Here is a 21666-nt window from a genome sequence, read left to right on the forward strand (position 1 = left end):
TATTTATATATATTTATAGTGTGTACATGAACAGTTTCCACTAAAAAGTCGTTCTTTTTCTCGTACAGCCGTGAGAACGTCTCGAGGGAATGAACACTTGAATATAGACTTTAATGTTTCAGTTGCATAAAAATACATCGTCTCATCCACGTAGACAAGTCCAAGTATTTACACGTGAACGTGTGACTGATGTGCTTTTAGTTCCCTTTGTCCTCAACAATAAAACTCTTAGCAGCCCTTTTGTTAAAGTCGTATCTCACTCTGGTCCTTCGCCGACTTTCATAATTTCAGAAAAATAAAAACAGGCTTTTCTCTTCATTACAAAGTTAAATATTTAATGTTGCTGATGAGCGTGAGTAAAAACTATGAAACCAGCTGAAGGTCGCTCTCGATGTTCATGGAGGCGGAGCCTGTTTACTGAAACACAGGTATCAGCCAGCTGTTACCATGTGACTGACAGGGAAGTCTTGGTCACATGATCACAGGCGACGCCTCTGCAGTCTGAAAACCCAGTAGGTAAGGCGTAGTTTGTGTGGGCCCTGAAGGTGGCGCTGTGGTGTCAGGCTGAGCCAAAACATTATTTCCATCCACTGATGGAGACTCAGATGAAGGTGAAGCCTGAGCTGCTGTCAAACTGAACCTCTACAGTGTGATGGAGGCGGGGGAACTACGGGGCCCCCCCAGGGTCATTTCTGACGTTTGACTCTCGGCGCTCTGCCAGAGTGAAATACTCCTTTAATACTGAAAAACTTTCAGCAATACCTCTGAGAACAGCGCTCACATCCTCGCCTCTGCATCAAAATCCGTCCGTGTCAGGATGTAACGGATAACAGCTCCATGTCCAACACGAAAACCTCCAATCACACTGGACACGTGCATCACATATAAAAATAAAAACATGATATTGGACTTCAGACACCTGCAGGACGAGAGTCTCGACAATGAAACACCGAAGACGTTTAAACCCGAGTCCGTCACATTTCTGTCCCGCTACATAACACCTCCTCTCTCCAGAGCTACCGACAGCATGGGATGGCGCTTGTGCAAAGTTTATCACACACACACACACACACACGCACACACACACACACACACACAGGAAGTTGTCTTAAAGCTACGGTCTGTCTGAACAGCGACTAGAATTTGGCAGCGTGTCGTGACCTCTGAGGAAAGTCTGTCCTGCTTCAGATGCTTCAAACTGGAAATGAGTCCTGATTCAGACAAACTGCATGAAAAACGCAGCAGAAGAATCAGTAAATGTCTGATTTACATCTTTCTTTGACACGTTTTGCTTTTTTAAAAATTTAAATAATAGTTTATTTTTTCCTTTTAGACCAGGGGTGGGCAGCTCCAGGCCCCGAGGTTTTAGATCTCACACCTGAATCACATGATCAGTTCGTTACCAGGCCTCTGGAGAACTGCAGGAGCTAATTTAGCCATTTAAATCAGCTGTGCTGCTTCAAGGACACATCTAAAACCTGCAGGGACAGGGGCCCTCGAGGCCTGGAGGTGCCCACCCCTGTTTTAGACATTTCAGCAGGTGAAGACTTTGGTGTGGGCCTGCTCACGAACCCCGAGCCGCCATGTGAGAGCGTCTGGAACAGGACAGACTCAGAGTCGTGACAATAAAGCAAGAACAGAAAAAGCAGCAGAACTGGACAGCATCCTTCCACGAGGTTATGTCATCAGTCTCTGAATGAAAGGACGATAAAATGGTCAAACTGTGCAAAGTGGTGACGGCAAAATATAATCTGCCTCTAAAAAAAACTACAAAGCTTTTGTGTCTGCGTCGCCGATGGCGACCAACGCTCAGAGGGTCTTTCTCTTTAACTGGGAATAAAGACACTTCATCAAAGAGCTTATAGAGACTATTTACAAACATGTCTCACTGAACCTCAGGCCTGACCTTTGACCCGACCGCCGCTCCTCCCAAATGAAGACATGTTCAGGCACGATGAGTGATCGTAGGAAACTGTACAACACTGTGCAAACGCTGGAAGCAGAACTGCAGCTCGTCCACATAAAGCACCGCCTCCGACCTCTGACCCCTGACCTCAGATTTGTGCTCACATCATCACAGGAACATCATTATATCCAGACCGGTGAACTGGTGCTTCCAGCAGGAATACCATACCACCTTTATTTATTGCTGTAATATTCTTACAGCACAAACCTGCTCACTGACATGTCGCGTGAACTTTGAACCTTATGGAGCCTTCAGCACGGCGAGCCTTCAGCAGCAAATACAACTGTTTACACTGCAGGCCGGCGTTACGGCTGCTGCACCACGAGGATAATACTTCATGGTAACACCACACGGCACATACATCCAAAACCACATCAAGTCAACTGATGTTGGTAACTGTTGCTTTGGTGTCAGTGAGCTTTCATGTAACTAAATGCTGCTAACGCTGAAGAACTGACCGGCCCCTCTCTTTATGGGGGCCTGTACCTGCAGTCTAGCTTCCCCCGTCAAACGGCCTCAGGAAGCACTCAACACTCTAAACTCTCTGTAGGTCAGGTGTGGCTGATAAATCAGAGCAGGCTCAAGCAAAATAACTTTAGTGGGTTGAACGAGTTCAATCATAAATGTATCTCAGAGGAGGAAGAGCACGGCTTCTTTCTGCAGGCCGAAGGAAGGTCAGCGCACACCAGCTGCTCAAAGTATTCACATATAGATACACTATTAACAAGAAACCACCTCTTTCCTCTTACTGGAGACCGGCTTAAAAACGGCCTCCAACTGAGATCTGACAAAACCAGAAGGATTCAGTCTCACCCATAACTGGAAGTTTTCATTAAAACACAAAAAGCCTTCGAAGGCTGAAGTGTTGTTCAGAGGCAGAGCTTCAGCCCACCTTCATGTGGTTTTGGGATCGGGAATGATCCTTGATTCGATGAAGGGCTGTGAGTCCAGATGATCATGAACACTCATGAATTCCTCTAAATAAACCTCATCATTTCTATGTCTTCCTTACAGAAAGATTTCTGAGATTGTACAAAAGCAACTTCAGGAAACAAAAGTTCTGCTGAAGTTTCCAAGTTTGATTCCGATCCCGTCGATTGAAGAGGAAATCAAATGTTCCTGAAGTGCCTCCGAAGACCGTCCGGACAGCGGTCTGCGTTTAAGTCCTGAATACAACTCAGGACCTCATTTGAACTATCTCAACAATAAACTACAGAGAAACAGGAACGTGAACATGAACAGCATCAGCTGATTGGTCCGTTTGGACAGGAGCCTCCAGGTTTCGTCCTTCCACGAGCCGAGATCCGTCTTCAACGCGTTTTTAAAGAAAGGAAGCCAAAGAATGGGACATCCTCTGGTTTTTCCTCTTTCTTCTTCAGTCCCAATTTCTGCTCCATGTTCACGTAAGGATTACCCACAAACCCCTTCACTCCAAGCTGCGCTCGTTCAGCCCGATTACACAACCAGCGTGTCTTCAGTCCTACAAAGTTTCCCGAGTTTACTTCATGATGTCACGATGACACTGATGTCGAGTCCTCTCGGCACTGTTTGATGGCAGTGGGGTGGAGCCACAAAGTGACATGATTGTGGAGATGAATCTTCAATCAGCCAATGGGGACAGCTGGAAATCTACAGAGGCGGGGCTTACAGGGACACTGGTGGATGACTGGAACAGATCTACGATGTGATGAAGGTTGAAGTTCCTCCAGCTGCTGACGGGCGGTCTGTGCCCACTGTGACGGGTCGGGACTGGAGGTGAGCTGGTCTTTAGTGTCCAGGGTGCTGGTGGGAGGTGAAGGGAGTGAAGGCGGGTGGGGGCGAGAGAGACAGGGGGTGGGACTGAGGAATGGACCCTCCCACAGGAGGAGAGTCTGCCGCTGACTGTGAGACGCTGAGAAGAGAGGAGGAAGATCAGGTTTCACGTTTTAGGTTTGGAACACAATGCATCTCTCAGGTGATCCTCACCTAACTGTGTAGCTGCTGTGGTGGGTGGGGTCTGTCACCCCAGCAACAAAGAGCTTCTTTGGGGGTCCATCTGACTCCACCCCCCCTGAGGGATGAGTTTTCACAGATTTACACACTTTTGTTTCAAGACTGCAGAATAAGAATGATCCACAGTAAAATGTTGGTTACCTTTCCTCTTCAGCGGAGTCAACGCCGGCCACCTCACCGTGGTGCTGACCGCAGGTCTGCGGGGCAATCGACACATTCGTCAGCACAGTGGCGCAATGACTACACAATAAATCAGGCTTAGGCGTTAGACAAACCTGAACCTCCTGGTAGGACTTGGGGATGAGTTGGGCGTGACGCCGCTGTCGTGTGACGGAAACCACTGAAGAAGAAAATGCTCCAGTTTAAATGAACTTCATTCACTGTTTGATCGGGTTTAGTTTCAGGGCTCCAAGTCAGGAGATTCAAACTACATTCGAAACTAAAGCTCTTTCTTATTGGTCTAAAAACTACAATACCCATGAGGCTAAGCAGGTTAGAAAAGAATAAAGCATCCTGACAGGAAGTGCGGTTGTAAACCATCAAAATAAGAGTGAGGCAGCATGAAAGCTGAAGTGGAGAAGCTCACCACTGATGTGTGGTTGTGCCATTGGCTGCCTGGAGGAACTGGGACCAGACTGGAAGGACTGGAAGAGAGACAGAGGGTTACCGACTGCTTGTTTAAACCTCAAAGATAGAAGCAGAGTTTCTGGATTACCCGAGTCTCTGCAGAGTCCCTCTGAGCGTCATCTCCGTGTTCTCCTCCTGAGGTGAAGCAAACACAGACACTGAAGCACTGCTCTTTGATTTAAAAATAGCTTAAACATGTTGTAGACGATGCTGAGCAAAAAGAGAAAGAAAGTGGCGTGCTGGCGGGAAGCAGAGCAGGAAGTCTGTCCTCACCTGCCTCTTGTGGTCGAGTCTGTATCCGGTCAGAGAGAAAGGAGACAGAGGGACGAGCTGAAAGAGGAAAGATGTGTAAAACAGGAGCTCAAAGAGGCTAAAACGGATAAAAAGTGGACTGAAAGGTTTACGTGAAGCTGAAATGAAGAGAGCATCATTTAAAGGACAAGCTTCAGACTGTGCAGGTCAGAGGTCACGAGCTGTGAGTTTGTAAGCTGTGCTGCCATCTTTGTTTGAAGGCTGGAACTGTGCTTTTCCATCAGGCTGAGTCGAGAGAGAAGGTCATTTGATTTGATTCTATCATCACTGATCGTTTTGTAATCGATTGTCTGACCCTTTTTATTCTATGTTACATCCTGGTGTATTTCTGGCCCTGCTGTCTGAACTTAAGTTAAAAAGGTGCAACATGAATAAACGTTTTATTATTAGATCTGAAAACTGTCTCGAGATTTTTTCCAACTCTGAGTGATCTCCACAGTTTATCCTTTAACTTCAGAACAGATGCAGTCAAAGTGCTCATCACAGTTTAGTCTGACTTTTATCACTGTTTGTAGTCCTGCTGAGTTCTTCAAGGATCCAAGCAGGAAGTCCTGACTGGATATTTGCTGCTGATCTTTGTGGTGAAGACAAAAGTACAAAAACAAAGTTACAGAGAAGTGGATCGCACAACACTGGACACTATATTCTTCATTTCCAGTTAATACTTGTACAGCTGCTGTTATTGTGTATATATTTATTTATATTTCTTCATACATTCTTATATAGTTCTATATTGTGTATTTTGTTGTTCAGTTATTTTATTTTCAACTTTAATTTATATATTTTTCTTATTCTCCCAGTTAAATTTACCCTTCATTCTAATTTGTGTTGTACAGTTATTTCATTTTTAACCTTAATTTATATTTTATTCCTTCCTAGTTAAATTTACCCTTTTTAATTTTTCATATTTATTTCCTATCTTATTCATAGTCTTTTCCTTTTTTGTTTTCTTTAGGTCACGAGCAGTTGTCCAAGCATTTCACTACATATCGTACTGTGTATGACTGTGTACGTGACAAATAAAATTTGAATTTGAAGTCGGAGGAGAACGTGGTGTTTGGCCCAGCGTCTATGATGATCGTCAGATTAGAGACTAGCTCTGCTCTGTGTTTCAACGGCAGATTAAAAGGTCAAATGTGGTGCTTATCTTATAATTTCTCCTCAGTACTTGAACATTTTGAGTTAAAAGTATGTTGAACAGTAAAACATGAGTGCAGTTGGCTCCTTGTTTCCTTCTGCAAGCGTACGAGCAGTCATAAACATCGGCATGAGGTGCAGTTAGGGGAGCTGTGATTGGTTGATGAGACCTTCCAGTTTCAGCCCTCGATAAAAACTTTAATATCCAGATCAGAGGGTTTTTCTCAAAGCTGGTGCAGCTGTCACGTCTGGTTCCTGTGCAGCTCTCTGTCTCTTCTGGTTTCAGTTTCGGTCGACCTCTACAGCTCAAAGGAAACACCTGACGCTTCAGATCAGGTGTGTTTAAACACTGTGTTATCTCACTGCTTATGAACATTTTCCGGTAAATAAAGTTTTTGCAGCACTACTGACCTGCGAGGGACAGCTGGGGTTGATGGAGATGCTGCTGCGTCTGTACCGAGCCGAGGACACGGGACCGAAGACCGTCATCCCGTCGCTGACAGAGACAGATAACGTGATAAATAAGATAATCAATAACCTCTCGTGTAATTTTCACAGAACCGAGGTTTGGATATTTAAATATATAAATAACTCTATTTATTGGCATCAGTATCTTAAACAGTTATGTTAAAATTTTGTTCTCATATGTTCAGGGTTCAAACTGATTCTTGCTGCCCTCATGGTACGTGTTATTTTTAAAATCTGTTTAATGATTTTCAAAGTACAAAAATCAAAAAGGATGCCAGGAGTGTTTTTTATTTTTATCCAAGTAGCCACAGAATTTTTTAATTTCTCATATTTACATTTTTTAGATTTGCAAATTATTTCATGTGTAAATAAACTGTAGTTTAAACTAATTATTATATAGACTATAGTGGCTGCTACTTTCAAGCTAAGACATTAGTAATCACAGTAGAAGATTACCGAACATAAAAGCAGTAATAAGTTGGCCATGTTTACAATCTTTCTGTATAGTTCTATTATTATCACGTAGAACTCTAAGTGAAAATAAGCACAAGTAAAATAAACATTTAATTTTATTACATCACACCTGGCATTAAGCCGAATAAAAGACCAGGACTGTTGTATTAAGATGACTTACTTTATCTATTAAAATAATACCTTCGAGCTTTCTGTGATCAATACATTAAAATTTAAGTTCTTTTGGACGGAGTTCAACGTGTGGTGTAGAACCACTAACCTGACACTCGTGATCATGGGGGCGCTGTTCGACCTGCGAAGTGCCCCGCCTCCTGCGCCTGCGCACTGGTCCACTTCCATCCGTTCCATACTTTGGTCCACAGGCCCGACTGCGCCGTCTGCCGGCCTTCAACCGCTTGACGGCGGCTACGGGCTCTACTCGAGCCCGGTGGAAGCCCGACCTGCAGGCCTCGCTAGCAGCAAACCCAGAGCCGCCGAGTCAGCGGGCTGAACAGCGAAGCTCGCCTCTCTTTACCGCATCTCCTTACGAAAACCTTATTATCCGCGTGTGACTGCGGGCCACGGCGACATTTATGACCCACAGCTGGCTTCACTTGCTGCGCCGCTAATGTTATTTTTTACGACTGCGTAAAACCGCGAAAAATACGCAGAAACAGCCGCGATGAAGTTCCCTAAATGTGCCCAGCAGAGCCTCCTCCTGGGCCCGGCTTTGTGGGGAAACTTTTAATCCGCACAGCTGATGCGACTTTTAGGATTAGCTGCGGAGCTAACAGCAAAAACCTCCAGAGATCAGAAAACCGCTAAGCACCCGCGCCACACTGTCCGAGGCGGGACGGTCCGCCTGTCCCCGGGAAGAGGCGGTCACGCCGGCCCCGAACCCACCGAGCACTCCTGCGGAGGAGTCGCGAAAACTCCGAAAATTAACAGTTTGAAAGATTTTTACAACATAGTCCTTCAACCAAATACAGGCAGTTCGCCAACTGTGGAAACAGCGCCGCCGGCCGGCCACAGGGGGAACTGCTGCCATGCAAATACATAAAAAGTTCTGTCCTGTTTCTTCCTCCAAAACTCAGAGATTATCATACATGACAAGCGTTTCCACACTTTAACATAAGATCCACCGATATTTAATACACTAAAAAATCTAAATGCCTTTAATTTAGTGAAGAATTGGTCATTTTCTCATTATTATCATTTTTAATTATTCTAATCTACAGAACAACGCGTGACATAGCATGTAGCTGTAGTTTATATCAGTGTTTGTCACACTGGGTGTTGAAATTGAAGTTGAGTTGTGTGAAATGATCTCTTAAAAGATTTATGACTGTAATGTTAACAGTGATGACTTTAAATTTTATAGTGGTAAAATGAAGCATTGGTATTGGTTTTGATCAGTGATTTAGTTTTCCTTTACTGTCTGGTTCTGATTTTAAAATAAAACAATTTTACGATAACTCTTTATTGTCGTTTCAGTCATATTTAGTACAATAGTACAATGACATTGGAAAATTGTCCCACGCCAGAAATAAACACAACACAGTAAAATTTAAAGTGGATAAAAGTGCAAAAAAGTATGACATAATAAATTCTAGAATGGATGTTTGTTGCACATAATTGCCCCCCAAAAGTCCAGGGAGGCAGTCATGCCAGCTGTTAGCACTGATTAGGGCTATTGCTAGGGCTGGGTATCGATTTCTATAACTGATTCAATTCAGATTCAGTGAGAAATATTATAATTCTGGTCATTTATCCGTACAGTCTATATTTTTATATCCATGTATAAACACAAAGCTGGCACTTGTGAGACTTCGGAGGTGTGAGCATCAGCAGATGTCTTTGTGTCAAAGTAACTGAGGTAACACAGAAAGATGAAAAACAGAAGAAAACCATGAATCAACATCTGAACATTACCTGATGCTGCTGAAGATGAAGCAGAGCAAAGTTACAGAGGTTTGATTAGAGACACAGCTAAGCAATCATTTGTAAAAGTTTACATTTCTTTGTTATTGAACAGCAGAAATGAGGCTTTTTTGTCAGTGGTCATTGAAAAAACCACATCTGACAGCGCTGAACACGACGGTAGACTGGGGTGTAACAATCAAGCCAATACTGCAGAAAATAGAGGTTTTTGATGTAACCTGGTCTCTGAGTACACTGACACAGCTGCACAGGTCCTTCAGGATGTCCAGTGATTGATGTTAATGACCCTCTGAAGTGCCTTTTTGTCTGCCGTGGTGCAGCCAGACAACCACACTTTGAATGTGAAGCTAAGCTACGTTTATTTGCATAATAAATTTAACATTTTGTTTCTTAAAAAAATTAAAAATGAATTTAAGAAATGGTGTAAATGTTTAAACAAAGCACGTTTGTCTTTTTATTAATTATCATTAGTTCTGTTTTTCCTGAGTTTACTTTAACAGATGGATGGAAAAGAAATGAGGGACATTCATTTATTCATTTTATACCACCTGTAATCTGGTCTTTAAACTTTCAGGAAACAGTCACACATCCAGGGTGGCGTCTTCAAGCAGTTAAACTCAGTTAAAGTCATAAAAACTGAGTGTTTAGTATTTTATGTTTAAATGATCATCAGCTCAGACAGGAAGTTCTGACTGAGCTCAGTAACAGGACGGAGCTTCGATGGCAGGAATGTTGTGGTGTTTCCTCTGTTGTTGTGAATTCTTCATCTGCGCTGAGTCGTCATCTCCAAAATATGGTGAAACTGGACACCGGCAACCGTAACCCCTTCACTGCCGCTGTGCAGATGTTTCCCACGAGGAGAGAATCAGCTGGACCTGAACCTGGACCAGAGTCGCACCTGGACCGAGTCCAACACAGACATGAAGTTATTAAAAGATTCCAATATTTTACTGAAAAGCACCCAGAGTGTGTTTCAGCGAATCTCCGTTCAACTCTGATCCACATCCAGCAACAAAGATCATTTCAACATCCCGAACCTTCAGGTTCACATCGAGGCAACCACGGCAACATCCTCAGTTGGCCAACCTCTGCATGCAGCAACTTCTGCCCCAAAACCAAATATCTAAGCACAACATACACGACTACAGCAACACCTGTAACCAGCCTCAGCAACCACAGTGAGAATGCCTGCATATGCAACTAGACCAAATCACAGCACCAACTAGTAAAATTTGCAACTAAGATGGCAAATATTCCAAAACCAAAAGCAACTAAAGCAAAACAAGCTTAGGTGCAACTAAGTAGCCATAGAAACAATAGCTGCAACCTTAACCACATAAGGCAACCATTGACACAACAGTGTACGATTCAACACAGCAACTTCTGCAGCCAAGCTGACCGCAGCAGCAACAAGATGGGGCAACTCCTGCAACTAAAGCAACCACACCGCGCTCCTGACTGCACCTAACAGTCCCCACTCGGGGCTCACGCACCCGCACACCGGAGTACTCCAAGTACCGTCCCGTTACCGTTAGCGCTCGTGCCGTCGGTCACTTTAACGATCAGAGAGGTTAAATCTGGGAGAGCGGAAGGGGAGGTGGAGGAGGTGCTCCTTCCTCAGACGGAGTTAAAATAGTTTCAGGAAACTTTGAGCTGCTTTACTCGAGGTTCCCGAAAAAACTGCGAAGCTTCGCGGGAGGCGCACACGGAGCACCCGGGGGGCCGCACACGGACGGCGACATGTCGGGGAGAACCGGAGCCGCCTGGATGTGACTGGTAGGTGGGGTGTCCCCGCTGCTCCTAAACAACATGCGGCCAGAGCAGCGCGACAGCAGCGGGACACTGCGGAGCCACAGCCGCCGGGAGGGCTCAGAGAGCAGCAGTCACAACTCTGATCATTCACCTCTATCCGCAACCACATGGATCATTTACAACCAATAAATCTTCCGTAAACATATTTAAACGTTACCAGATTGTTGAAACTGTTCCTTAATTATTGATCTCTATTGATTGTATTTGGCATGTGTGCAGCTTTACATGATTATTGCTGAGCTATTAATGATATTAATAACTTTAGCTCACACCACTGCTCAGTCCCAGCTCCAGATGTTTATCCTGGGTTTCTACAGTAGCTTAACATGAGTTAAAGTTCAAAATAAGCCCTCTTTATCTTAAACTGGACCTTCAGTTCATCAAACGTACAGAATAGCATTGATGTTAATGCTGTATCGATAAATATCTTTGTGTTTTGACTGTATATTGTATTAACAGCCTGTGAAACCTTTAAACAGCAGAAGCTGAGCCAAAGGGCTTCACTGACAGGACCATTCAAATTCCAGCTCTAAAAAATCCCAGTTTCAAACTACTACTACTTCAAACTACTACTTTTGTTGTGGAAAGTTAAATTCACTGTGATTTAGTGATCATTAAAATATGTCCAGAATTATCAAATAAGTTATGACACACTGAGAGGTTGCCACATTATTAGTATTGGTATCGGCAATACTGGTCCAATATTTGCTTAATATCAAATAGATACAAAAATATGCACCTTGGCACAGCATTTTAGCCCCTCCCTCTTTAAGCCACTTCCATATTATTGGCTGCCACTCATAAACAGAATGCTAATGGGTGGGGCTTTGCTGCCTGAGATAACCACATAAGGTATTTCTCTGTGTGACTTCTTACAGATCCAGGAGTAGAAAAAACTGCAACATGTTAATGAGTGTTGTGGATAAATCGTCTCAGACATTCTGTAGGTTTGAGTTTCCACCTTGGTCTTCAGAGTTTTTAAATGAAAACAACGCTGTTTGTTGCTTTCTGTGTTTACACGTTATTGTTTACTTTTTGTTGATCTTGCTTTGGTTCATTCAAGGAGGATGGAGGGAGAGAAAGAGACGTCTGAGGAGAAGGAGGAGGAAGAGGAGGGGGAGGAGAAGGAGCTTCATCAGGATCACCCCATGGAGGCATCCTCTCTGGACCAGGACCTTCCCATCATGCACTGGGAGGAACTGAGCCAGCGGATAGCTGAGCTGGAGAAACAGGAGCAGGAGCGGAGGGAAAGGTCAAAGGTCAGCTATAGATAATGTTCAGAGTTTGAGGCTCTGTTTCTCAGTCAGTGGGAAAGACTACATTTCCCATGATGCACTTCGCTGGACAAAGAAGGAAAAATCAAGCACCAAAACCTGCAGTTCATCTAATGTCCACTAGAGATTCCAGCAGTTAGTCAGTGCGAATTTTAAAGTAAAAACAAAAACAAGCAAAAACAAGGCGGTTTTTGGTGCGTCGCCTTCTTAGCGACCACCTAGCAACAGCCAGCAACCTTCAGCAGCCACTGGGCAACAGGTTGGGCAGCACACACAATCCGTAGCCAGCTGTGGTTTCCATAGTTTCAGGCTGTAACCTGGAACTAAGCGTTAGAGCCTGAGAGCAGAATCTGCAGGAATACGAGCAGAATTAAACCGGCAGAGCTGAGCGCAGGAAACTGCCCATCTGTAAACAGTGCCGGTTGAAAGAGAAGCTTCACTTCAAATTTTTAGTTTGCTGCTGTTCAGTTGCATTGTGGGAAATGTAGTATCCAGCATGGTTTGCCCCCCCTCTGCTCTTTACTTCAGGTCTCTGAGGAGCTTGTTCCTGATAGTCTTTGCCGTTTCCCCTGTTTTTTAATTCGATCCTGAACAGGATGAGATCGTGTTTGTTGTGTCTGAAGAGCCGCTGCCGTAATCCACACCGAGCTAAAACAAGGAGGAGGAGGTGGTTCAACGACCTGGTGTCACAGCTGCATGTTTAAACGTTCTCTGGTGACACGACGATCACTCAGAACTTCCCAACATCAGTTTCCTATTTGCTCTGGGCGACAGCCTCTTATCTGTGCTGCTTTTTGGGCTGATACTCATCACACTTTAGTTTTTACTACATTTCCTGTGATTGGTGAGAATCTGCTGCTGCTGGAGTACTTTTTTCTTTCACCCTTGCTATGCTGCACAGAAAAATCTGAAACCAGTCTGAGTGGTTTGTTGTCAACATAAACTGTATATAAAAGATGGACGTGACCACTGTGGCGTCACTCACTAAGTTTTGAAAGGCCAACGTTAGTTCATGGTTGGTTTTTAAAGCCAGTAGGAACCATATTTGTAGTTTCATAACAATTTAACATTATTTCACACCTGCAGTTAAACACAGCAACGTCTTCTAATAAACCAACCCCTGCAACCAGCAACACAAAATAGTCTCAGCTTCAGCAACTAAACCAACTGCTGCAACTAGAGCAACAGTGCTACACTAAGTTTTTGTGCAACTGAACCAACAAAACCAGTGCAAAGCCAGCAATGCCTGCAACTAAATGTCAACTTCTGTAACTAAACCAAAATACTGAAACTAAGGCAACCAAACACAGCAACCAATAAGACTAAACCTTCCAGTCCAAGTCCTGGATGCACCTTTAGAGCATCTAGTGGTCATCGGGGGAACTGCAACTTTTGATGCTTCATTTTTCAGTCCTGGATGTTGATGGTTAGTCGTCAGGTGATCGGTGGAGAATTATCCTCAGGTAATGTTGTCTTCCTGCAGAGAGGGGCGGGGCTGAGGACGGAGGGAAATCCAGATGGTGTGTGGAGCAACGTCTGGGGGGAAGAGGAGGAGGAAGACTTCAGGAGGTGTCGAGTGGCAGTTGTTACGTCACGGTAATGAAGCGTCGTGGATAATCTCTGTTTTTTGTTGAGTTCGTGTTTGTTGGTTTGAATCTGTCAAAGTGTTGCCCAGTGATGACGGTGACCTCGCAGGCCAGCTCGCTCCTACACCGGTGCTCCATCATGCAGGATGGAGGGAGCAACACTTGCTGGTTAGCGAGGTCCCACCGTGAAGCCTCCAGATGCATTTTCATCATCTTTGCAAGAAATTAGCGATGTTTTTGTTTCCAGCATCAAATCGATGCATACGGTCGGATAATTCTTCCAAATTCTGATAATCCGATGACTCAGCAGAACGTTTTCAAATCACGGTAAATTCCAGCTAAAGTTACCGTCCGGTAACGTGTGGCGTCGCATAAATGATTGTGGTGAGGCAGATGCTGGCGTCAGCCCGTTGCAGGGATATGGTCTTCCTCACAAAGAGGTGAGAAGTTAGTAGCCAGCTCGACTGTAATGGCTACGGGGTGTACTCACTCTGGGGGTCTCTCGTCCTACCACGATATTAGAATGACACCCCCTAGTGGTGCTGTGCTGTAATAACAGTTGTTACAGACTGACTGCAACATGTTGGCAGTCTGAAGTTATAAGTTTGGTCACCTGGCAACCACTGAGTTTCCGTAGTCACGGGGAGGTTGCCGTCCTGTTTTTATTCTAGCGTGGCCGTGCCGTTACCGTCTGTGGATTCGGCCATGAGTTGCAGCTAGCTGATGACCGTTTCTTCCCCTCTCATTTGTGAAGAAAATAAAGCATTTTATTTGTTTACAGATTTCACAACCACAGAAACCTGCAGCTGTGCTTCATCAACAACAGCGACAGTGAAGAGGAGGAGGAGGGGGCCAATAAAAAGGTGCTTCCTGCTCTGCTTGCTGCAGCGAGTTTCAGGACACAGATCAGGGACAGATTTTACTGCAAATGCAACAAACTGATTCAGAATCTAAGCTTCAGAAGTTTCATGTAGTGAAAGGAGAGTTTGTCTGTTCAGGAAACCTTCCAGTGTTGCTGTTTGTAATCACTGAACATTTTAAGCTTTTGGGATCTGTGAACCTCTAGCAGAGTGGCAGCAAAGCTGGGTGTGGACACAGCTTTTCTCAAAGGATATTTAGACACTGCTAAACATTTGAGAGCAGCAGCCGAGCCAGTGTTACTGCCAGAGATCTGCAGGAGAGTCCGGCCAGAGCAGGAGAACATCAGTTCATCACCAGGCAACAATAAAAATAAAGAACAGCTCGATCACGCGGAAAAATGGGGTCAACCTTTAGAGTTTTCGAAGTCCATTGTACAGAGAGATCAAATTTAAAAAAGAAGCTGAAACACTGATTGGAAGTCACTGAGGGTTAAACGATTAGTTCTCTGGGCTCCATGTGGGAATCCTTTCCTTTGTCTCTGAGTCATTATCAGGCACTAACTCGTGTTCTCACTCGTCACTGTCTGAACACACCGCTGCACAAGGAGTGTAACTCTAACTGTTATTAAAGTTACTTTTTGTGATTATCTGCTGCAGAACGTAACGGCAGCTGTCACCAGCAGGGGGCAGCGTTTCTCCAGCGAGTCTTGTTGCTGTTTTTCTGAAGACAGGCTCACCTTTACCTCACCACTTCCTAATGCTCAGGTTAAAACACAGTCACAAACAGGTGCTATCCACAGTCTGACCTCTGACCTCTGACCCTGTCAGGTCACAAAGGGAACAGGGCACAATGGTTGCCATGCCGCTGGGTTGAAACAGGAAGTGGCCACGGCTCTGAGGACGTTGAGAGACAAGTTGCTGGCCGAACAGAAGGAGGAGGTGAGTCCGAGCCCGAGCCCGACCAGCAGATCGATGACCTGAAGCTCATCTGTGTGTGTGTGTGTGTTTGCTGCAGCGGCTGGCTGGCAGCAGCTGCGTGGCCCAGCGGAAACATCTGGAGCGCTGGGAGCTGCAGGAACGCTCGCTGCAGCAGCTCGGCAGCTTGAGGGCGTCGCTGGAACGAGACGTTCACGGTACGCAGAGCTTTAACGGAAACACAACGATGCTGTTCACAGCCTCACATCTGGGTTTCATTTAGAGTCGATCTTTATTTCACAACTTTGTCTCTGTTAGGTTTACGTCCAACAGATTTGTTCTTGAAAATAAAGAAACAAATTTATATATTTGTGTTAATTATATATTTGTCAGTGCGCCCCAGGGTGGCTGTGGCTACAATGTAGCTGCCATCACCAGTGTGTGAATGGGTGGATGACTGGATGTAGTTTAAAAGCGCTTTGGGGTCCTTAGGGACTAGTAAAGCGAGTAAATACAGGCCATTTACCATTTGCAGGAAAAGCCAGGCTGGTTTTCTAAGTAATGACATTCCTCATTAGCCTCATAGTGAATCTTTTAGTCTGTCGTGAAGACTTTAAAACTTTGAATAGAAAAGATGTGAAGCTAATCGCAGCTGTCAGTAATCTTTCCACAGCCCTGAGACTTTACTTCCTGTAGAGCCTGTAGACTGAAGGCTGTTTTGTGCTGCAGTGAAGGAAACAGGTGCGTTTCATTTATGACACAAAAATCAGAGCTGTTCTGTGAAAAGTGGAGCATTTGATCACAGTTGTCTGGTTTTAATAATCAGACCTGATTGATCTCTCAGCCTCACCTTGTTGTGGCCTCTGACTCTACCGGGCTCAGAAATTTCTTCCACTTTGTTCTGGGGACAAACGCCTCGTGTTAGCCCTCACTCTGCTTTGCTTGTTTTCCAGCTCTGAGCTCCGAGCTGGTGGCCCACCTCCTGGTACGAGACCAGCTGAGGACGAAGCAGGACGCCATGCTGCTGGACGTCCAGGACCTGACCTAACGCCAGAACGGCATGGCGGACGCCTCGCACAGTCTCTGCCCAGTGCTCCTTCTTTCAGCCTCTCTGGGACCAGGCTGACTGCTCGGGCGTGTCAGCCCCTCAGCTGTTTACTGCGTCAGCGACAACCTGCCGGTTCATCTAAACTGACCAATCAGCATCATCCAGAGAAACGACGATGACATGATCCTGGAATAACATTAATAACAGAGCTCAGATGTTGGAGGGTTTTTTTGGTGAAGTCAGATTCATTCATCGGGACGGCCAATCAGCTGCTGGCTTGTGACAGTCTAAACCGAAGTCTCGGTCGTTGTTCTGACTCCTGACAATCGGGCTTGTTATGTTTCTGTTGTTGGAGCAGCTCGTTCATCTCACAGCAGCTCCGTATGCGACGCCCCGAGTTCATCCTCAGCCTCAAACAATCCTTGGAGCTCATGTTCCTTTAAGGCCCGCCTCTCTATAAGCACACTCTCTTCTGATTGGTCATCTATTAAGTCCCTTGTACGGAAACCTCAGATAATCTTCTTCATGTTTTTCAGCAGGTGACATGTTCATGCAGCATTTTCTCAGCATGTTTCCAGGATCACTAAATCGTTCTGCTCCAAAACTGCATGACAGGGGTCTTCATCTGCACCACAGATTTACAGGCTCGGCCTCTGAAAATGAAACTGACATTTTGGGAAAGGTTAGTATATTTTGCTGTGACGTTTGGAGAAAGCTGGAGCTTTTCAAATCTTTTTTGATACCTGTGCTCCTCTAAATGCTCATTTTAAGCCACCGTGGTAGCACGGTGTTATTATCCTCACTCTGTCCTACAAGAGGATTTTTGTGGAGACTTTATGTTCCTCAGAGGATCCATTGTCTTCGTCAAACAGCCTGTAACCGTGTTTTTGCCTTGAGACACAGGTCTTAAAAGCTACAGGATGAAATTTGGGAGACATAATCATGGTCAGCAGACCAAAAACAATGACTTTGATAAACCCACGAGTCAAATGTCTGTGGTGAGCGACCCCCTGGAAACCTGCGGTTGCTATCAGTACATGTATATTCCCACCAAGTGGTGATTGGTTGCTGGTTATCACTGGGTGAAAATGGGTTGCAAAGGGAGCGCTGCACCCAAAAACCTCCCTGTGATTGATTTGGTTGCCACGTTTGTGTTGAAGACAACAACATGTCTGCAAACATTCACACTGAGCCGAGCGGTCGGGAAAGGCAAACAGGAAACTCCTTCAAAGTAAAAGTTGTACCTTACTACTGAAAACAACACATTTCAAAAGGTGCAACTTTTACTGTGGAGGTTTCAGGTTTGTGTTGCACTTTCCTGTTTGCTTTACCACTCGGCTTGTTGGTCGAGTGTTTACAGGAAGAGAAGTCACATCACAGCTGGGAGCGACAGCCTGCCAAACCAACCACAAAGAGGCTTGTCGGTGTCTTCCTCTGAGCTCATCTACCAACCTCCAGCAACCTCACAGTTGGTTAAAACAAATTTTTCTGTTGCACCTGGTGGTTGGTAGGTGGTTGCCAACCGGTCTCTAGGCCTGTCCAACTTTGGACCTTAGACAACGAATGTTACTCAGTTCATTTAGAAGATGCATTTTGGTAAAACGGTGTTACTTTACACCGTGCTGAAAGCTCAGTGACTCATCGGTTCAAACATCCTCATCGAAGTCAAATTGGTCAACTTTCTGACTCCTAACATTACGTTCAGATTTGGGAGTTTGGTGATCAAATTTCATCTAAAAAAATCCCATTTTCACATATTTTCTCCAACGCTGTGTTCTCTGAGTTGCGGCGAGACTAATTAGACATAATCAACAAAAGGGATCTAACTTATCTTATTTAAGTTTTATTGTGTTACTTACTGAACCACTTTTACCTGTTACTATAAAAAGGGAACAGCACACAGATATAAGCACGTGGAATTAAAGAGCTTACATGATATCTTGATTATTGGACATTATACTTAGTTTTTGTTTTGTTTTTTAATTAAAGGGGAATTTCACCCAAACTTGATGTCATCATCACATTAAAGCAGAAAATAAATAACTGAAACAACTTCAGACTAACAAAGTTGCGTTTCTGTCACAGTGGTGAAATTCCTCTTTAACTGATGCTAAACTCTTCAGGTACCGTCTGTGATCGCGCTATCGTTGTTTACTTTAAATGTAAGGGAATAATCCACTGAATATAACCAACTATGTGCCATGATTGCTGCCTTACTTTCATTTTCTTCTTAAAACTAAATGTTTTGCATCTCATCCATCATGTGCTTTAAATAACTCCCTGAATCTGTTTTCATGAGCACAGTAGTCATTTAAACAGTAGTCGAGGATATTTAGCATTGTGCTCTCGTGCCTGTGATAAGAAGCTGAATGTCATTTACATTGAAAGCGATGTACTGTAATGAGAAATGTGCTTTAAAGTATTTAAAGTCACACTGAAATGTGCTGTTTTGAGGTTGTGGAAGGTTATGACACTGATACAAGGCTGTTAATCATTTCACCGTGACATTAAGAATATTTGGAGAAGTATTTTAAAATGTAAATAAAATTAACTACAAATATATTTGTATATGTAAACATTAATTCTGAAATATATTTTCAAAAGCAAAACTTAATGACGTCATATTACTGTGCTTTGCTGTAGTTCTTCATATATGTGCATTTCTATGCAGATGATACCCAGGTTTATCTGCAAAGACACAAAATCACTTCTTTTGTTAATTTTAATGCCTTCGAGCAGGAGTGGGGACCTCCAGGCCTCGAGGTCCGGTGTCCTGCAGGTTTTAGATCTCACCCTGGCTCAACACACCTGAATCACATGATTAGTTCATTACCAGCCATTGAAATCGGCTGCGATGGATCAAGGACACATCCTGGAGTTCCACCCCTGTTTTAGACACATAAACACCTGCAGGATAAATTAGGTGTTTTATCTTCAGACTATTGTATGCAGCCCTAAACATCTTGGTTCTTATCACTTCTATTATTCATAGAGTTTATAGTTAGGTTTTATCAGGTAATGTAAAAAAAATAATCAGAAAAATCATTATTATGATTATTATTTTTGTTCTGGGATTTGCAGGTCATAAAAATCCTGGCTCCACTTCTTCCCAAATAATGAATCAAAGACTTGGTGGTTATGGGAGCAGACAGCTTGTATTGTCAGATCCTGGATCAGTGCATCGGTTGTTTGATGTGGAGCTGCTGTTTCGAGCTCCAGCCCACAGTTCTTCAGTCTGAGATGACTATATTAGAAGTATTTCCTTACTATGACATCACAGAGATCTGGGAGAAGAAAAAACTGAGATAAACTGTCATACACTGAGCTCGGTGTTATAAACTTTGGCCGTGTTTAACAGGAGGAGGGGATGTGACAAGAATGAGGAGACCGCGGCTGTTTGAACACTGATCCCGCTGCCGTGTTTGATCACACTCAACACAGCTGATAGTGTTTGGTCTACCCCTCAGCTCTCTGTTTATTTAGTATTTACTGTATGAATCAGAGCTGATGGTGGTGATGATGGAGGGAAGAGAGTGGACGGGTTGGAGGAGGAGGGGCTGATTCATTCACTTTTCTCTCTAATTAAAGCCTCAGATAACTGGAGGCAGAGCGAGGAGCTGAAAGCTTCAGGATCTCCTCCGGATGAGAAGGTGAGTGATCCTATCTGTTTCCACACGAGAAGCTTTTTAAAGTCCACTCTGATCAAATTATTTTTAATTCCTTTGAATGTGTAGACTCTGAGGATTTATGAACATAAACCTTTGACTTTCTGGCTGCTTGTAGAAGACGAGGAGCTCATTAGTTGAAATGTGTGACTGAGTTTATCTCGGGTCGTGTGGAGGACAGTTCATCACAATTACAGGAGAGTTGGCGTCGAGCTAATTTGTATATCCAGCATCCAAATACTTCATTCAGTCAGCAATAAAAAGTAAAGACATTAAAACATCCTAATAAATTCAACAAATATTGGGTGGCATCAACATTTAAACTTGAGACATTAAAATATTTTATGTCTACTCTGAATTATTCAAACCTCGGCTGCTCGTGTAAAATCATTGGCGCTGTGAGCACCTCCTCCTCCTCTTCCTCCTCGCCCGCTGCAGTCCCTGTATTGGGTTTCATTCCTGCAGTTGTGGCTGAATGAACGCTGATCAATTATTTACAGAGAAGCTGAAGGTCAGGAGAGAGACCCAGAGAGACCCTTTGGGCCCAAAACAGAAACTTCTTAACCACAAGTCTACCAAGAAAAGCCGGAGGTGGAAGCTCAAAGGACGACAGGCTCTGATCCACTGATGCTCGGAAGATGAAGTACTAGAAACAGAATCAATTTCAGGCCAGACTCGCTTCAAATCTTTCAAACGCACCCTTAAATTTCCGTGGACCAGGAATGTCTTCATGGAAATCAGGCACCAGCTGACAGCTGCTGTCAGCTTCTGTCAGTTAATACCATCACAGGTGAGTCCACAAACATACAGACTGGATTTAATCCTCTGCTTGCCTCCAGATGAGATGGTGTGTTTGCTCACTTAGTAATGAATGATTGCTATAACTGATCATAATGAGAGTGATAAATTATAAAGACCCTTCATTCAATTATAAATGACAGCAACTTACATTTCCTTCTTTTAATTATAAAGAAGAATAAAAAAACAATATAACCCCAACAAACGTTGTGTAAATAACAAACGAATGCAATGATTTGCAAAGCTGGTAAACCCATATTTTACTCACAACAGAACAAAGAAAACATAAAAAGTTTAAAATGAGACTGTTAAAAGTTGGAACAGACTCATGTTTCCACTGTGCATCAGTCTGTAAACGTTTGAGAGCTAACAGCAGCTGCTGGGCTCACAGAGGAACGCTGTCCTGTTCTGGTTTGATGGAGGTTTCTAGCTGCTCAGCAGTCCTGGCTGCATGCATAGATTGTGCAATTGTAATTGTGTATTCTGAAAAAGTAGCCAACATGGAGATTGCTGTTCTATCCGTTCATGCTCTAAAATATGTGGCTAAACACTGGCTGCAAAGTTTATAGTTCATTATTACTTTTACTAATATGGCTAAAAGCAGCTAACAGAGAGTTACAGCAGATAACACAGACTAACTGCAGCTAACAGAGGCTAAAAGTAGTGAACAGCAAGCAACACCAGCAAAAAAAATAGCCTCTGTTAGCCTCTTTTAGTGCTAACAGCAGCTAACAAAGGTCAGTGGAATCTAACAGAGGCTAACAGCAGCTAACAAAGGTCAGTGGAATCTAACAGAGGCTAACAGCAGCTAA

General features: G+C 43.9%; 2 protein-coding genes across 5 annotated transcripts; one reads left to right on the forward strand and one right to left on the reverse strand.

The window, feature by feature from the left end:
• Positions 1 to 1457: 1457 nt before the first annotated feature.
• Positions 1458 to 8140, reverse strand: LOC102215229 (protein FAM122A). Its single transcript, XM_013915442.1, has 9 exons — positions 7236 to 8140; positions 6446 to 6530; positions 4859 to 4915; positions 4674 to 4720; positions 4545 to 4602; positions 4234 to 4298; positions 4100 to 4155; positions 3932 to 4016; positions 1458 to 3857 (listed from the first exon to the last, which is right to left on the reverse strand). The coding sequence occupies exons 1-9, from the start codon at positions 7322 to 7324 to the stop codon at positions 3734 to 3736; spliced, it is 666 nt and encodes a 221-aa protein (XP_013770896.1). The 5' UTR covers positions 7325 to 8140; the 3' UTR covers positions 1458 to 3733.
• Positions 8141 to 10271: 2131 nt separating this feature from the next.
• LOC102208756 (schwannomin-interacting protein 1) lies at positions 10272 to 17665 on the forward strand. Of its 4 annotated transcripts, XM_005751232.1 has the most exons (8): positions 10273 to 10672; positions 11587 to 11651; positions 11772 to 11967; positions 13466 to 13578; positions 14350 to 14431; positions 15257 to 15367; positions 15444 to 15561; positions 16297 to 17665. In XM_005751232.1, the coding sequence occupies exons 3-8, from the start codon at positions 11776 to 11778 to the stop codon at positions 16389 to 16391; spliced, it is 711 nt and encodes a 236-aa protein (XP_005751289.1). In that variant the 5' UTR covers positions 10273 to 10672; positions 11587 to 11651; positions 11772 to 11775; the 3' UTR covers positions 16392 to 17665. The 4 variants fall into 4 exon arrangements, with proteins under 4 accessions (XP_005751287.1, XP_005751289.1, XP_005751288.1 ...); XM_005751230.1 differs by lacking the exon at positions 11587 to 11651 and having other exon boundaries at positions 10272 to 10844; XM_005751231.1 differs by having other exon boundaries at positions 10273 to 11651.
• The last annotated feature ends 4001 nt before the right edge of the window (positions 17666 to 21666 follow it).

This window comes from Pundamilia nyererei, unplaced genomic scaffold (genome assembly GCF_000239375.1).
Source record: "Pundamilia nyererei isolate P.nyererei 1_Seehausen unplaced genomic scaffold, PunNye1.0 scaffold00304, whole genome shotgun sequence".
NCBI classification, from domain to species: Eukaryota; Metazoa; Chordata; class Actinopteri; order Cichliformes; family Cichlidae; genus Pundamilia; species Pundamilia nyererei.

Excerpts from the sequence above, each read along its gene's own strand:
- LOC102215229 (XM_013915442.1), bottom strand. The coding sequence starts at position 7,324 with ATGGAACGGATGGAAGTGGACCAGTGCGCAGGCGCAGGAGGCGGGGCA. Across the intron at positions 6,531-7,235 it reads CCCATGATCACGAGTGTCAG|CGACGGGATGACGGTCTTCG; the intron begins GTTAGTGGTTCT and ends TGTCTCTGTCAG. Across the intron at positions 3,858-3,931 it reads CACAGCAGCTACACAGTTAG|CGTCTCACAGTCAGCGGCAG; the intron begins GTGAGGATCACC and ends CTCTCTTCTCAG.
- LOC102208756 (XM_005751230.1), top strand. The coding sequence starts at position 10,816 with ATGGATCATTTACAACCAATAAATCTTCC. Across the intron at positions 14,432-15,256 it reads AGGAGGGGGCCAATAAAAAG|GTCACAAAGGGAACAGGGCA; the intron begins GTGCTTCCTGCT and ends TGACCCTGTCAG. Across the intron at positions 15,368-15,443 it reads TGGCCGAACAGAAGGAGGAG|CGGCTGGCTGGCAGCAGCTG; the intron begins GTGAGTCCGAGC and ends TGTTTGCTGCAG.